Here is a 17,326-nt window from a genome sequence, read left to right as displayed (position 1 = left end):
CCAGCTGCAGAAGTAAAGCTCTGCTAATATAGGTTCCATTTCTTAAAGAATGTCTCCCCCTCCAATCATAAATTATGTATCGCCATCAAACCCATGAAAGCCCTGTGGGGTACATGTCCGTGGTTAATCTGAGTCAGGGTGATGGGGTCATCTCGAACACCGTTTCGATGATAAACAGCATCCTGGGACGCAACATCTGTGGCCGTATAACTGACGAAACGCACCTGTAACACCAGATCTGAACTTTTAGATATTATGTGAAGCCAATATAGTGTAAATATTCACACCTGTGACTGCAAATCAATAGAAATGTAATAATATGCCAAGCTGGTCTCCATTTTTCAGCAGGCCGTTTTACTAAGACTTTATTTGTTTCATTTCTCTTTAATCGTACTGTTTTTGTTGTTGCCATCCACCAGATAAAATGACTGAATTCTTATTTCGTTGCACATGTACACAAACCTTGTGTACAATTATTGTATAGAATGTTTTATAGATATATTATGCAGTGTCGGTGCTTAATAATAGCATGTTTTCATGAATAGACTAACCTTGTGTAGCAGTTGCTTTGTAGGCATTGCACATGTTTTCTTTAAGAAATTATTAAAGACAATGTTGCTTGGCAACTGTAAACATCCTACAGTTAGACTTAGAAATATACTTATTATTTAACTGTACATTGAAAATTAGTGCTTCTGTAAATATATTGGTGTGGACATATATTTTTATAAAACAATGAGCCAACTTGAGGCTATGTTACAGGGATTTTACCACAGTTACAGAGGTTTTCTGCTTTGAAACATGCTTAAGACAACACTTAACATGGTAAAATGGTGACAACCTTTTGTGGCTTATCGTTTTTGGTTCTTTTCCATTCGCAAAATATATTCTCAAAGTATTTTTCCAGGATTCTTTGATAAATAGAAAGTAAAAAAATACATTTATTTAAAATCTAAATATTTTGACACATTTTGAATGTAAATGTATTTACTTTCACTCTACTGCATCCTTGCTAAATAATATAATTAATTTCTTAAAATCCTAAATATATATATATATATATATTAATAATAATAATAATAATTAAGCAATATAATATAATATAATATAATATAATATAATATAATATAACATAACAACCTTTTGTGGGTTTGTCCTTCTCAAAATGGTAAAAAAAATCTCAAAGAGTAAAAATAATAATAATAATAATAATTCGTTGATAGAAAGCTGAACAACAAAACTGAATTTACTTAAAATACAAATATTTTGACACATTATGAATTTATTTTCACTTTATTGCATCCTTGCTGAATAATATAATTTATTTCTTAAAATCTGTATTTAAAAAAGTATCAAGCAAATATAATATATTATAATATAATATAACAATAAAAGCAAAAACCTTTTGTGGCTTATAGCTTTTTCCTTTCTGATTTTTTTTTTCTTAAAATATTTATTAAAAAAAAGTATTAAGCAAATTAATATAATATAATATAATATAATATAATATAATATAATATAATATAATATAATATAATATAATATAATATAATATAATATAATATAATATAATATAATATAATATAATATAATATAATATAATATTTTGGTGGCCTATAGTTTTTTTTAAACCTAATAAAATAAAATAAAATAAAATAAAATAAAATAAAATAAAATAAAATAAAATAAAATGGCCAAGTAATTTTTAAAACATTTTTTTCAGGATTTGTTGATAAATAGAAAGTTCAAAAATAAAATATATATGTAAAACCATAATATTGCAACATTATTCATTTTATGTATTTACTTACATTTTACAGATTCCTTGCTAAATAAAAAAATAAATAATACTTTCTTAAAATGTTTATTTGAAAAAGTTAAGCAAAATATACAATATAATATAATAACAATAACCTTTTGTGGCTTATTGTTTTTAGGGTTTTCATTCTCAAAATGTGCAAGTAATTGTTTAATACATTTTTTCCCAGAATTCTTTGATAAACAGAAATATCAAAACTGAATTTATTTACAATAAAAGCAATAATAATAATAATAATAAAAAAAAACTTTATTATTTAAAAAACGTATTTTGTGAAATAACATAACATAAATAAATTGAGAGAATAAAACATAAAAATGTCCAAATTGGACTTAGATAAATAGAATTATTTTCAATGATCAGGATTTATGTTTGTCCTGCTATAAGTTTTCATTTGAAACATAATATTTTGAGGTATAGATGACTTTCTTCTTTTTTTCCTGAGCCATGGCCTAAGCAGAAGGTTTATTAGAGAAACTTGAACATGTAGCTCTCTCTGACGGCTTCCTGTTCTCTCTCCACTGTTCACATCAATAAAGTGGCAAAAGACCATCAAAACAATTGCTATATTTCATCAGACATACTTTGCAAGGCACTTAACAGTATGTCTAATTAGCCCAGTGTGCTGACAATCAGACTCCGCCCCCTCTGAACAAACCGTACGCCAAAGACCTGCCATCAGATTTGTCTCCGACTTCGACACAGATATAATCTACAGCTCATAGTTTAAGATCAATTTTGGTTACATATTTAAATTACCGTACTCTATAATTAGTTTTAAATTGCAGCTTTCACCCGGGTTATATAAAGCAACCGCCTGTTAACATGATAAACAAATAATAAAACATAATTAATGTTTGGTATTTGAGTCACTTAATTTTCCAGTCTTATCCAGCTCTTTATTTCACCTCCAATAAATGTCTGTCAAATGCTAATTTAAACTCGCAAATTCCTCGCAGGGCAAATATGCGAGAAGAAACGGCCTTCACGGTGCAGAGTGTTATTGAACGCAAATGCTCACTGCTACATGTCGGTTGAGTCTCCAGCTACGAGCTCAATAAAACTCCTGCTTTATCAATACCAGCACACATTCAAGGATTTGTGTGTGTGCAACGTGCATGGTTTATGGATATCACCATGGCAACACCTGGGCTCTGGAATGGCTCACTTGGTCACTATGTCACGTCTGGACGATCTCCTCAGTAAAATCACGGTGAGAAGGAAAAAAGAACAAATTAAGTGTTGTAAAATGATGGAATGGGGGTAAAAAAAAAACTAGCAAAAGAATGAAAATTATGAGTGTGTGAAAGCCATAAATGGCTAGTCCAGCTGTGAGGTGAACTACGGTTTGATTTTAATTGCTGCAAGTGTCTTCCCCTGTGTGGTTGTTTACACTACAAGTCAAGATTTTACCACATATACACATTTTTATTATGTTACTATTTTCCACAATTTAAGTCACCATAAAACACATTGCATAAAACAAAAGACCACTTTACTAGGCCAATGAGAAAATGAATAAATACATATTTAATAAAGAGTATAATTTGAAATATATTTAAACAAATAAAAGTTAATAAAACTTAAAAATTACTGCTGGGCAATGATTAATCGTGATTAATCGTGATTATTCGCATCCAAAATAAAAGATTTTGTGTGCATATGTATTTATATTTATTATAAATACGTTATGTTTATATCTTAAATATATTTATGTATAAAATAAATTATATGAATATAAACACACTGACGCTCAAAAGTATGGGATCAGTAAGATTTTTTAATGCTTTTTAAAAGGACACTTTTCTGCTCATCAAGGCTGTGTTTATTTGATTAAAAATACAGAAAAATCTAAATATTTTGTGATATTATTAATTTTATGTATTTACTCTCACTGTACTGCATCCTTGCTGATTTTTTTTATTAAGATATTTGTTTTAAAAAAGTATTAAGCAAAATAATATAATATTATAACCTTATAGTTTATAGCTTTAACCTTATAGGCTTATAGTTTTTAAAATCTAAAAATGTAAAAAAAAAAAAAATGTTATAAAATAGTTTTAACATTATTTCCATGCTGAATATTTTTTAATCTTTATTTTAAAAAGTATTAAGCAAAGTAATATAATATAATATAATATAATATAATATAATATAATATAATATAATATAATATATCATTCGTTTATAAATAGAAAGTTCAAAAATAATATATATGTATATTTAAAACCAAAATATTTTTTTTACAATATTAATTTTATGTATTTACTTTCATTTTACCAATTCCTTGCTAAATTAAATTAAATTAATGAAAATTTTAAGCAAAATATATAATATAATATAATATAATATAATATAATATAATATAATATAATAACCTTTTGTGGCTTATTGTTTTTTAGGGTTTTCATTCTCAAAATGGGCAAGTAATTGTTTAATACATTTTTTCCAGAATTATTTGATAAACATAAAAAAAAAATATAAAAACTGAATTTATTTCAAATAAAACCAAAACAGAACAATCAACAGTATGTCTAATTAGACCAAAAACAAAAGAGAAAAAAAAACTGTACTATTGTTAAATATTATTGCAATTTAACATAGTTGTTTTCTATTTCATTATACTAATAGAATTTATTCCTGTGATGCAAAGCTGAATTTTCAGCATCATTACTCCAGTCTTCAGAGTCACATGATCCTTCAGAAATCATTTTAATATGCTGCTTAATATGCTGTAATACTTTCTTCAGGATTCTTTGATAAATAAAATGTTAAAAAGAACAGCATTTATTTAAAATAGAAATCTTTTGTAACAATATAAACTACCTTTCAAAGTTTGGGGTCAGTTTTTTTTTTTTTTTTGAAAGAAATCAGTACTTTTATTCAGCAAGGATGTGTTAAATTGATAAAAAGTGATAGTAAAGACTTATATTTTAAATAAATGCTGTTCTTTTTAACACTGTATTCATCAAAGAATCCTGAAAAAAATATCACAGGATCCAAAAAAAAAAAAAAAAACTGTTTCCAACATTGATAATAAAAGTAATAAATCAGTATATTAGAATGATTTCTGAAGGATCATGTGACGCTGAAGACTGGAGTAATGGCTAATGAAAATTAAGCTTTACATCACAGAAATAAATCAAAATAGAAATAAAGATCAAATAAATGGAATTTTAATGAGCATAAGACATTTTTATATTTATATAAAATATTATATTTATATTTATTTTTATATTATGTACACAAAAATGTTTATTTTGGATGAGATTAATCACAATTAATCGTTGCCAAGCAATTAAAATGTAAATATACAATGATATATAATGGCAAATCTAAATTTGATGAAACCAGATAAAACCTGATTTAAGCAGGTCTCTTTTTTCAGCCTTAAGGGTTATAAACAGAAATACAAGTATAATGTCAAAAGGAAGTATTTAAAATGTATCATTTAATTTGCAATCTGCAAAGAAGTGGAAAATATGTTGAAATACCAAATTGAATGTCACAGAGCTTTTAATTTATGAATAAGCTTTTTTTTTTCACAAAACCTGTAATTTTCTGTGGCTGTTTGGATGCAGTACAAGTAGAAAACATCTGCTTCAAGTTTGCATTTTCTTCTGCCATTTATATATACTTTTTCTTTTGTTTACGTGTTATTTATTCTTAGATTTATATAGTTTGTTATGGCTTTAGGATTTTATATACATTGTAATATATAAATGAATTTTATAGAGAAATATATATGTAGTGTGCAGTGATGTTTTATGCAACTATTACAGAAGGTTTAAAGGCTCACTGATGCTTTAGAAGAAAACACAATGCATTAAGAGGAATTTGAAGATCAGAGTAAATTGAACTTATTTTGTCTTCTGGGAAACATGTAAGTATCTTTTGTAGCTTTTGTAGAAGGGCAGTATTAAATGAAAAAAAAAAAAGATATTTAGGCACAATAAGAAAAATGTACACATTTTCATTATTTTCAAAAGTTTTCACCCCTGGCTCTAAAGCATCAGTGAGCGTTTGAACCTTCTGTAATAGTTGCATATGAGTCCGTCAGTTGTCCTCAGTGAGAAAAGATGGATCTCAAAATCATACAGTCATTGTTGGAAAGGGTTCAAATACACAAAAAATGCTGAAAAACCAAAGAATTTGTGGGACCTAGAAGATTTTTCTGAAGAAAAACTATGAACAACTATCGCAAAAAAAAATGTATATTTTGCAGATTCTGCAAGGTGTATGAAAACTTTTGACCTCAACTGTAAGTGTGAGTTGTTTACTTACTTTTTTTAAATTAATCTTCTCATTAACGCCATTATATTGTAGCGTAAATTTAAGCATAAACTAATACTGACATATTATTAAACATAAATTCACTTAAGTGCGTCTAAACTTGTGACGACTAGCATATACATTCACAACTATTTCAACACACACACACAAAGTTGATCTGAAGAGCTGGCAGTTTCTCCTTCCGTCTTGTCACGTTGCCTATATTAAGACGTCCGCCACACAAATCAGATTACAGCCAGCTGATACTTCCTCTCGGCTCTCTGATAGAGCAGTACAGAAGAACACTGACCTTCAGAGAGCGAGAGAGAAGTGTAGAGTTTCCTCACTGTACTGCGTTATACAGAGACCATGAGGTGCAGCTATGTGAGGAAACAATACAAGCACTGTCGCTATGATCAAACGCTTCTAACAGAGGGAGTGATACGCATGTACAAATATACACACATGCTTTCAAACCCACATATGCTCCCACAGCGGACGCACACTGGGCATTATACTTGATGCTGGAGCCAAGCGCCGCTGTTAGAAGCTGGGTGGAATCTTAAGGAAAATGTCCAAATAGTATTTCATAACAAAATGTGTATAAAAATAAAAATGAATATTTGAAATATAATCTAAAATCTATTTTAAATATACTAATATTCAGACACCTGATATAATTTTTGGTATTTTTTATACTAGTGGGTGCAGGACACTATAGTATGGAAGCCTGTTTCCGCCACTGAATATTTTATTTTTTTAAAGGTTATTGCGACTTATCTCACAACTTAGACTTTTTTTCTCAGATTTGTGTGATACAAACTTTCAAATCCGACTTTTTTTCTTAGAATTGTGAGATATATACGGAGCCCCTAAGGGGACGTCAGAGTAAAAAAAATCTAAAGTTTAGTTTCATGTGCTCACTTGAAACTTTCATGTGCTCACGCGAAAACCTTCATGTACAGAATTTTTTTTAAAGTTTAGTTTCATGTGCTCACGTGAAACTTTCACGTGCGCACGCGATAGTTTCACGTGCGCACGCGAAACTATAGAGAAAGTTTCACGTGCGCACGCGATAGTTTCACGTGAGCACGCGAAACTAAACTTTATTTAATTTTTGCTCCATGTCCCCTTAGGGGCTCCGTAGATATGAACTTACAATTGCGAGCTATCAAGAATATATAAAGAAATAAAGTTGCAATTGCGTGATATAAACTAGCAACTGAAAGTTATAAAGTCAGATATAAACTCGCAATTTGGAGAAACAAAGTAAGAATTCTGTGACATAAACTTATTAAGTTATTAAGTCAGAATTGTGTATATATCTCATAATTCTGAGAAAAAAAGTCAGAATTGCGAGACACAAAGTCACAATTGCGAGAAAAAAGTTGGAATTGCAATTCGAAATTTGAATTTTGATTTGAACTTGAACTGACTTTATTTCTCGCAATTGTGAGTTTATATCCCACAATTCTGAATTTATATCTAGCAATTCTGACTTTATAACTTGCAATTCTGCGTTTATATCTCACAATTTTAAAGAAAAGAACTCGGAATTGTGAGTTTATATGAGGCAATTCTGAGAAAAAAAAGTCAGAATTGCAAGACACAAAGTCGCAATTGCGAGAAAAAAAGTTGGAATTGCGATTCGAAATTTTAATTTGAAATTCTGACTTTATTTCTCGCAATTGTGAGTTTATATTCCACAATTCTGACTTTATATCTAGCAATTCTGAGAAAAGAATTCAGAATTGTGAGTTTATTTGAGGCAATTCTAAAAAATAAAAAAAGTCAGAATTGCAAGATGTAAACTCAAAATTGCAAGAAAAAAAGCCAGAATTGTGAGAATTGTGTTTTTATTTTTTTATTCAGCGGCAGAAACAGGCTTCCATGCTATAGTTCATTTATGCAGATGAGCATAGCAAAATAAAGTAAACTGTGACATATTACACCCAAAAAATCTTCATACAGTGGACTACCAATAAAAATTTATTAAAATTTGGGACCAAAAATTATTCAGACACTTTAACCTGGCCAAGTGTATTTTTTCTTTAATTGCTAATGCAACCTTTTTACACCCCAGACTGAACAAAATGAAGAATTATATGGTAATTGGTCAACAAATATTGATAGCTGTGTAAAAATTGTCATATTAACAGTTTTAACTGAATTTTTGGTTGATTGTAATCTATTACATACCTTTCTACCAAAGTTATCTGACATTATCAAAATGAATTTGTTCTAACACAGTTTAACTGAGTTCTTGTCATATTGTATTACCATTTTCTAAACTATAGCGAATAAACTGTAACAATGTGAGAAATGTTGAAGGTGTCTAAATATTATATTATAGTATTATAGTACTGAAAATTAGATTCTTTTTGCATTACGATGATGAGATTTTTGAGAGCGAATGCACTTCATTATAAAAACAACGGCCCACATTGAATAAAAAGACTAAAACGATTCATTTTCTTGAAGCCAAATATAATTTCATATTTCTTTCTTTTCAATTTGATGTGAAATATGAGCCAGTCTTGACAGGTTTCATGAGTCACCCAAAAAGCATAAACAATATCTCCCCAAACTACATGAGCAATATACCAAACTGACAAATCCATTGATGGCCTTTTTTTCAGAAATTCCTCCCAGCCTCAGATAAACGTTGTAAACTCTATCGTCCGAACGGCAGCGAGCGCTGTTTAAATCAAGCTAACGCTAATCGAAGTTTCTTCTCGCTTAGTACGGGACAGCTTTATGTCTTCTCGCAGACCCCAGAGCGGCGGAGAGAGATGCCGGGGCTATCAGCAACTTTTAATTAAGTGGGTGTGAATATGGGAAATGGAAAATTGTTCTGTCAACCCGACGAAATGGAGTTTTTGATGTTTGAGGCACAACATGCGCCTCTGCCTGCCGTTTCTATTATCCAATGAAGAGATACAAATGGAGGAAAAAAAACCGGAAAGGAGCAAAAGGGGAGACGGACGTGGACGACATACAACGCATCTTCCTCAAGATCAGCAAGAAACGGGGGGGAAGAAACAGCAATATCATTGAACATTAGGGTCTTGGTCTCTTCTCTAATGCGGTGTGATATCTCTGTAAGCCTGAGGTACGGAAGCCAATATATTAAAATGTGGGCCGGATTACGACCGGTGTGATTGTGTTTACGGCTTGTCTTGAACATTTCTGCTTGCTAGATTCAAAAGGGAACAATAACATTTCTGTCTTTCATGAGAGAACGCCGGTCGTCGGCCATCCACCTCCTCAAACATAATAAAACCTGGAGAAAAAATGCGTGACTCAGGCTAGAGCGACGGCGACGGAGGCTTGTTAGCCAGCGCTGTTGACAAGAGAGATGGCGAGATGCCTCAGATTACGATAAACAGGGAAAGAAGTGAATGTGGGGAGAGAAAAATTAATGAAAGATGGCTTCAAGGAATCCGGAGTGATCCAATCACAATCTATCTCCCACGACCGCTGTCAGTTCTCAAAGAGTCGGCAATATCTCAGCGAGACGGAGCGAGAGGGAGAGCGAGAACCCGCTATTTGAAAGAAAATGACCCCTGGGGCACCTCTCCCATTGACTCCTTCCTCCATAGGAGGAGGACCACTTAAAAGAGAGGGGAGAAAGAAAAGAAAAAAGATAGATGAGGGAAAGAAGACAGAACAAATTGCTTCAAACCAATTAATTTCCACTTCTCTCTTTCGCTTGGTCCTCTGGGTCTTGGTGTGCAGCGGCTACAGACTGAGAGAGAGCGGCCTGTGAAACTCATTCAGCTCATCCTGTACGTCCAAACCTTCACGATAAAGCACAATAAACCAGCACACATTTCAACACACCTCCACTTAAAGATGCCAATTAAGAAAGCAATTGTGGCACATTTAACTTGCATGGCGTAAAGTATGTCTATGACAAAATATTGTATGTTGGAAACAGGATGCAGCATCAGGTTTTGATTTGAGGTTTTTAAATAAAAGCTTAAAGCCTGTTGAAAAAACTTGCTTAAACCAGTCTGTGCTGGTTTTCATCTGTTGTAGTTAGTCTCCCCAACTATGACACCCAGCTAAACCAGCCTAAAAGATCATCAAACCCTCTAAAACCAGCCAACCAAGCAGGCTGCGAGATGAGTTAAATCCTCATTCAACACTAAGCTAAACTCATTCAACACCAATTGATGTAAATAGATGAAATATACCACAAATCATGTAGTTTGTCGAGGAGAGACATGATACTACTTTCTAAGCAATGAAAGTGATACATTTCATGTGGTAGATGATAAAACAAATCAAACAAATCTCATTAACGTACACTGTAGATATGGCTTGGGTCTCCCTTTCAGACTAGAATAGCACAAATTTCTTCTGCATACTGTTTTAGTATTTTTTTTTTTTTATATTTTGAATAGCTTAAATGTTTACATTTTCAGTTTTCGTTTTAATTTTAGTTGTACTTTTATGCGTTTTTTGTGACTTTTGTTCATTTTTTGTAATATTTCTATATAGCTTTAATTTTTTTTAAATTTCAGTTTTAGTTTTTGGCAGTTTTAGTAACTTTATTTTAGTTGCAAAGGCTATTTCTAATTTTCCGTTTAATTTTTTATTTATTTATTTATTTATTTTACATTAAATAACATTTTATTCCAGCTTAACTTCAATTATTAAAAATAATTATTAATAGTGTTAGCTAATAATAACAGCACTGTTCGCAATGTTAAATGCCACTTAGAAAGTCTAGCATCACTAAGTAGGGCTGTCACTTACGATTATTTTGGTAATTGATTTATCGGTCGACTATTCTGATGTTTGAGTAATCGGATAATTATAATTAATTGGAGTAATAAAAATAGACCTAAGGGAACAACAGCCTTTAATATTACTTAAAATACATTTATAATAACAAATGACTGCCATGGCCTTTACAGTGCAATCTAATCCTTGTTTAATATTGACTAAACAACATTTGATTAAAATATCCACTTAATCTTTAATATTTGGCCATTTCTTTACGACAGAAATGCTACAGCCACTGTAATTTCTTGAATATGTCGACATCAAAACATAAACTCAGAGCGAGGGTTCAAAGTTTTATTTTTAAAACGGGAAGAACAGTTAGCATATTGAGAAAGACATTCTTGTATTCTACTGTGTTTGTGTAGTTTTATAAATCATTTACCTCATGGCTTATGTTGCGTTCTCAGACGAGCATTATAATAAACCCAAACTCAGAATAAAATTCAGAGATGGACTGGAGTTTGAGATGCTCCACACATATAAATGATAACAGTTTGTGTGGAGCAGCATTTACTGTGAACGGAGCACAATACTGTGAATTCACAATGGCATTATGCTTCATTGTTTTTTTCAGTTGGGTTTAATATATCATGCAGCCTTGGAAAACGGTCTAACAATGCATTTCATGGATTCTCGTCCGTAGATTACACAACTTCCAGTATTTAGCCAGGTACTCAACAGGGAAAATGCAATCAAGGATTTTTTTCAAATTGAGTACTCGAAATGAATCAAGGAATCATGACAGCCCTATCAACAAGCATTGGTTACATCAGCAGAAAAGTTACTTCAGAGAGGGAGAAAGCCCAAAATCAAACATTGTTATTAGACTAACATGCACTGATGAATTAAGCATAAAAACATCAGGACTATTTATTAAAGAAAACCAAAGCCTGTCAGTCTGCTTTGCCTCCACAGCTATGATCTGACCTTCATGGTTTTCCATTCTCAGCCGCACACTGACCACAGCAACACGGCTCTCATCTCCATTACAATGCTCTCAACCTCCAGAGAGACGGTTCATGTGGCCACGGCTAGTGCTATGTACACAACTTCCTGTGAGAGAAGCACTTCCTCCCCCTCGTTTGTATAATAGTTCAAATATTCTTCCTCCATAAAACCTTCTTCCCCCAACAAAGCCATTTACAGCTGCACTTAAATCAATATCAGTCTGAGCGCAGAGCGAATACACACGGCTCCATTTAAAGAACGTTAGCCTAACGCTCCTCGCGCTAAGTTAATGTGTTGAAGGGTTATCAAGCCCGCCCTCTCAACATGCAATCTACACGCCGCCCGTATCAGAGGCACTCATACAGAAACCATCTATACCAATTACAGAACATTTTTCATCTGAAGACGTGGATACATTAAAAACAATTATCGCCAAGCGCTGATGGATCGCAGTGTTGGCGCAGCCAACGTTTTTGTACATATAGGTAGGTGTGTATGTGTGTGTGTGTGTGTGTGTGTGTGTGCTGGGAACCATTACAGTAAATAAACTCAAAGCAGAGGCAAAATCATCTAACATTGTCAGTATAGACCTATCTCCTTCGTTCAGAGTCTAAATCACTCCTGCAAAACGGCACTGTGAACAGCTGTACTCCATAGAAAATGACTCAGGATCTTACATCTAAGGGTCCCGGTCAGGTTAAAGGTCAAAGGTTGGGCTTGGTTTGTAAATTACAGTGTGATTTGAGGTCAGCTCCCATGTGACTGGAGGTTTTCTCTTTGTCTGTTTACTTCTGGTGCACATTTGAACTCTTCTATGCACCCCTTGATCAAGAAAGATCTTAGTCTCCAAATATCAATAGCTGGGAAATGAATATTGAGTAACACTGATAATGAAGCCTGTATACATAATGTATTGTAAATGTAGACTTAATGCATCCATAATAGCCTTAGAACAAGTTGCATGTTCTTGTAAATAACTGAAAGCTGTTATAATACATTACAATACTTATCTATTCATGAGGCCATCTTTAAAGAGCATAACACAATCCATTCATAATGCATTAGACTTTTTAAAGGTGAAGCCATGAATACTGTAGGTATTATAATATATGTGACCCTGGACCACAATATCAGTCTTTGGCAATAGCAAAGAAAACATTGTATGGGTCAAAATGATCAATTTTTCTTTTATTCCAAAAAACTTTAGGATATTAAGATCATGTTCCATGAAGATATTTTGTTACGGTATTTCCTACCGTAATCAAAAAGTAATTTTTGCTTAGTAATATGCATTGCAAAGAACCTTAAAGGCGATTTTCTCAATATTTAGATTTTTTTGCACACTCAGATTCTAGATTTTCAAATAGTTCCTATCTTAACAAACTATAAATCAATGGAAAGCTTATTTATTGTGCTTTTAGATAATGTATAAATCTACAAAAAAACAACACTTATGACTGGGTTTGTGGTCAAGGGTCATATAGTTTAACTGTGGGTTCAATTACTTATGACAAAATATGATTATGACATGTATTACAGGGTGAATCTCACAAAAACATGTAGAGGTCATGTTTAACCCCATTTGTATGTATGTATATAAATGTTCTTTCATGTAAACCGTTCTTTCTGGTCCTCGAATCTGATTGGCTGAGAGGAGTGCAACATTCTAGTGATATCAGAAGTGTTTGTTTCACCGTTTGTTTCACTCGCTTGCAGTATTTTTCACAGTGAGTGTCATGGCAGAAACCCAAACCCACTATAATGTTATAAATAATAATGTTTTATGTTCCAGAATGTAATTTTAAAGGAGAAGTTCACTTCTAGAACCAAAATTGCTCGTCTTGTCTATCTCTGTGTGTACTTTGTGTATTTCATATCAAGACAGTTAGGGAAGATCGAAAAACTTATCTAATTTTCTCTTAAAAAAAAAAAACACCCTACATTGCTGCAGAAGTACCGACCCTGTTTACAAAGTTAATGGACAAAGAAGATCAAACGCCCTTTACAAGAAAAAGGTAAAACAGCGATGTAGGGCAATTTGGAAGTTGGACGAGAAAGTAAAATGAGAGTTTTCTGACATACCCTAACTGTCTTAAACCGAAATACACAGAGTGCACGCAGAGCTAGACAAGACGAGCATTTGAGGTTAAAAAGCACATAAATTGTAATTTTTTTTAGAAAATAACCGACTAGATAAGACCCTTCTTCCTTGGCTGGGATCGTTTAGAGCCCTTTGAAGCTGCATTTAAACTGCATTTTAGAAGTTCTAACTTGTGGCCACCATAGAAGTTCACTATATGGAGTGAAATCCTGAAATGTTTTCCTCAAAAACTATTTCTTTACTTCTCCTTTAAGAGTTTTCAGGCGAGAATGTACTTGTTAAAACTATGCAATCTGTTAATAAATGTAATGTCTATTTGAAAATTAGCTTCAATGTTTTTGGATATGTGAGCTCCAGCGGTTGGAAAGGCATCTGCATGGCACCACAGTGAACTTCCATGAGGTCTTCTCACTATCTATTTCCACTCTAAAAGCTCTCTTATGTATTTTTCTCAGGAAGGAAGATCTGAAAATAACACGTTAAATTATTCAAATGTTTGCAGTGATTCTGTCACATGTATTTCCTCTTAATCTCTGACATTAAATGGCAGAATAAATGCTCCGGGTTCAGATTTGATCGCGGTTTAAGGTCTTTTCTTGAGCCTGACGCTGCGGCGTGGTGCTCTAATCAGAGGCGGTGTGGGCTAGCGGAGAGTGAATGGGGTTACGGTGATGAAGGAAATGCCCTTTAATGAGAGGAAGACAGGAAGCACTCCAATCAGCCCTTAGTGAGGAGAACATGAAAGCACAAAGAAAAAGGTGAGAGAAAACAAAGGAAGGAGCGAGACGGAAGGAGAAAAAGAGGAGAGAGAGAATTCGCCAGCCCTCGGTCTGAGCGAAAAGGGGGATGGTTGGGGGGGGGTTGCGAGGGTTTGGACGCTTTCTTTTCCATCAGAAAAGATCAGAGAAGCCCTTCCTCAATTTTCTCTGATAAGTGGTGAATTACCAGAGGCGCCGCCGTTTGTGTGTATGTGTGTGGAAAAGTGGGAAGGGGGCTGACACAGTGTCGAATATCACATGCAGACAATCAGGAGACGTTCCGGGTCTCTCTTTTTCACACATGCTCACACACACACACACACACACACACACACACACACACACACACACACACACACACACACACACACATACAGTCTTACGAATTCACCATGTGAATCTGTGCAGAATCAAAAAACAGCACATTGAATAAAACACATCCTGAACAGCCTTTGTCATAATAGAGCAGTGTTTTTACTATTCATACATTCATAATATGAATAAAAGTAAAACCCAGCCAGTCAGTCCAAGTTTGTTTCTCATCATCTTAAAAATCTTTTAAAGGCATATTTTTAAATGGTTTGAGATTAGTTACAAAATAAATACACAGCAGATTGTGATATAAAGATCTTTTGTCAAAAAAAACATAATAAAATTAATTATTTCCTAAAAATAAATAAAAATGGATCTGGCCGGATATACACCACAGAGTAACAAGATTATTATTATTATTATTATTATTATTATTATTATTATTATTATTGCATTGCATGTATTATAACTTATAGTTATTACTGCATTCTAATGAGAATTTCAGGTGGAAAATCTGCTTAGCACAATTATGTTGGGACAGTAAAATAATAATAATAATAATAATAATAATAATAATAATAATAATAATAATAATAATAATAATAATAATAATGATTATTATTATTATAATTATTATTATTATTTGCTTAGTACAATTATGTTGGGAAAGTAAAATAATAATAATAATAATTATTATTATTATTATTATTATTATTATTATTATTATTATTATTACTGTTGTTTTGTTTTATTATTTTTATTATTATTTTATTGCATTTATTATTACTACTATTACCACTACTACTAATAATAATAAAAATATTATTATTATTATTATTATGACTGTTGTTGTGTGGTATTGTTATTAATAATATTATTACTTTTATTGTTATTATTATTCCATTGCATTTATTATTACTTATTTTTATTATTGCATTCTAATTTTGCTTAGTGTTTTATGTATAATCATTTTTACTGTGTTAATTAATTTTAAATCAGTTCTTAAATCATCTTAAATGTTCTTAAATTTTCTGGTTTTTATTGTTGCGATTATTATTTTTAATTTTTATGATTTTTTTATGCTATTATGATTTTAATTCCTTTTATGTACAGCACTTTGAATTGCCATTGTGTATGAAATGTGCTATATAAATAAACTTGCCTTGCCTTAGTATAATTATGCATGTACATGCATTTATTATTACTTATATTTGTTATTAAATTCTAATGTTTTTTTGGGAGGAAATGTGCTTAGTACAATGATGTTGGGACAGTTATACTACCACTACTACTAATAATAAATGACCAACATAAAAATAAAGGCTGAAAAAAGCCTTTAGGCAAAATATATGCTAATTCTAACTGTTTTGTTTTTAAAAGCCTATATTTTGTTTAAAAGTACAATATAATAATATAATAAATTACAGTACAATAATAAATTTAAGTAACATAAATAAAATGAATTTATTTACAACCATTATTTTTTTTCTTTCCCAAAAATGTTAATATAAAAAAAATTTTAATCTTCTTTTAAAATAAAACCGATAAAATGAAAAGGATAAATTGGACCAGATTCCAAAAGAAAAGGCCACAAAAAGTGCCCTTGTAGCCATTTCCTGTATCTCAAACAGTACAGAATGATGCTTGCAACTCCAAAGTCATGGGTTCTGATAACTGACAAAATATAGACCTTAAAAATGCAACATAATCCACTTTGAATAAAACCATCCGCCAAATGCATAAACGCAAAAACAAACAACAGCTTCTTAGAAGTCGCTCAAATCTCACACTTCCATTCTAGCCATTTTAACCAAACGTTTAGAAAATAAAAGTATCTCTTCACTTGAACTTTCAATCTGAGTTTGTGTGCTTTCCTCTCTATTTGGCGTCTTTGGGGACTCAGATGCGTGACCAAAGCGCACTGTTTGTTCGTCGGGCTTCTCAGAACATTCTCGCCAAATAAAAGCCGTCGACCATCAATGTCAAACAGCACACTCCCTGAAGTCCTACCTCTTTATCCGTGAGCGTGTAGATGTATTGATGGTCAGGGCTGAACAGCATGTCCCTCAAAATTGGGCTCCCTTCGCTCACCACCACGTTCTCGTACAGCAGAGCAGGCTGGGTAATGGAGTTCACCAAGATCTGAAAGAAACAAGACAGACATTAAAAAATACTGTTCGGATTGGCTGTGATTTGACATTTATAGGTAGAAAAATGGGTTTACAATGGAAACCCGTCAAAAGGTTTTTGGTTTGGTGTCTCTTAGGATACATAGTACAGCCATTTAACTCTGCGGCCTTTAAAAGGAAGTAACTCTGGCCT

At 32.2% G+C, this 17,326-nt stretch overlaps 1 protein-coding gene across 1 annotated transcript in view; it reads right to left on the bottom strand.

The window, feature by feature from the left end:
* Nucleotides 1–17,326, bottom strand: part of plxna1a (plexin A1a) — a 275,583-nt gene that overhangs the window by 168,353 nt on the left and 89,904 nt on the right. Inside the window, exon 3 of the mRNA XM_073822714.1 lies at nucleotides 17,015–17,146. Within this exon, the coding sequence (XP_073678815.1) occupies nucleotides 17,015–17,146 (132 nt within the window). The remainder of the gene's footprint in view (nucleotides 1–17,014; nucleotides 17,147–17,326) is intronic.

The sequence above is a fragment of the Garra rufa genome, chromosome 18 (assembly GCF_049309525.1).
Source record: "Garra rufa chromosome 18, GarRuf1.0, whole genome shotgun sequence".
Lineage (NCBI taxonomy): Eukaryota > Metazoa > Chordata > Actinopteri > Cypriniformes > Cyprinidae > Garra > Garra rufa.
This window is presented reverse-complemented; position numbering and strand designations above follow the sequence as displayed.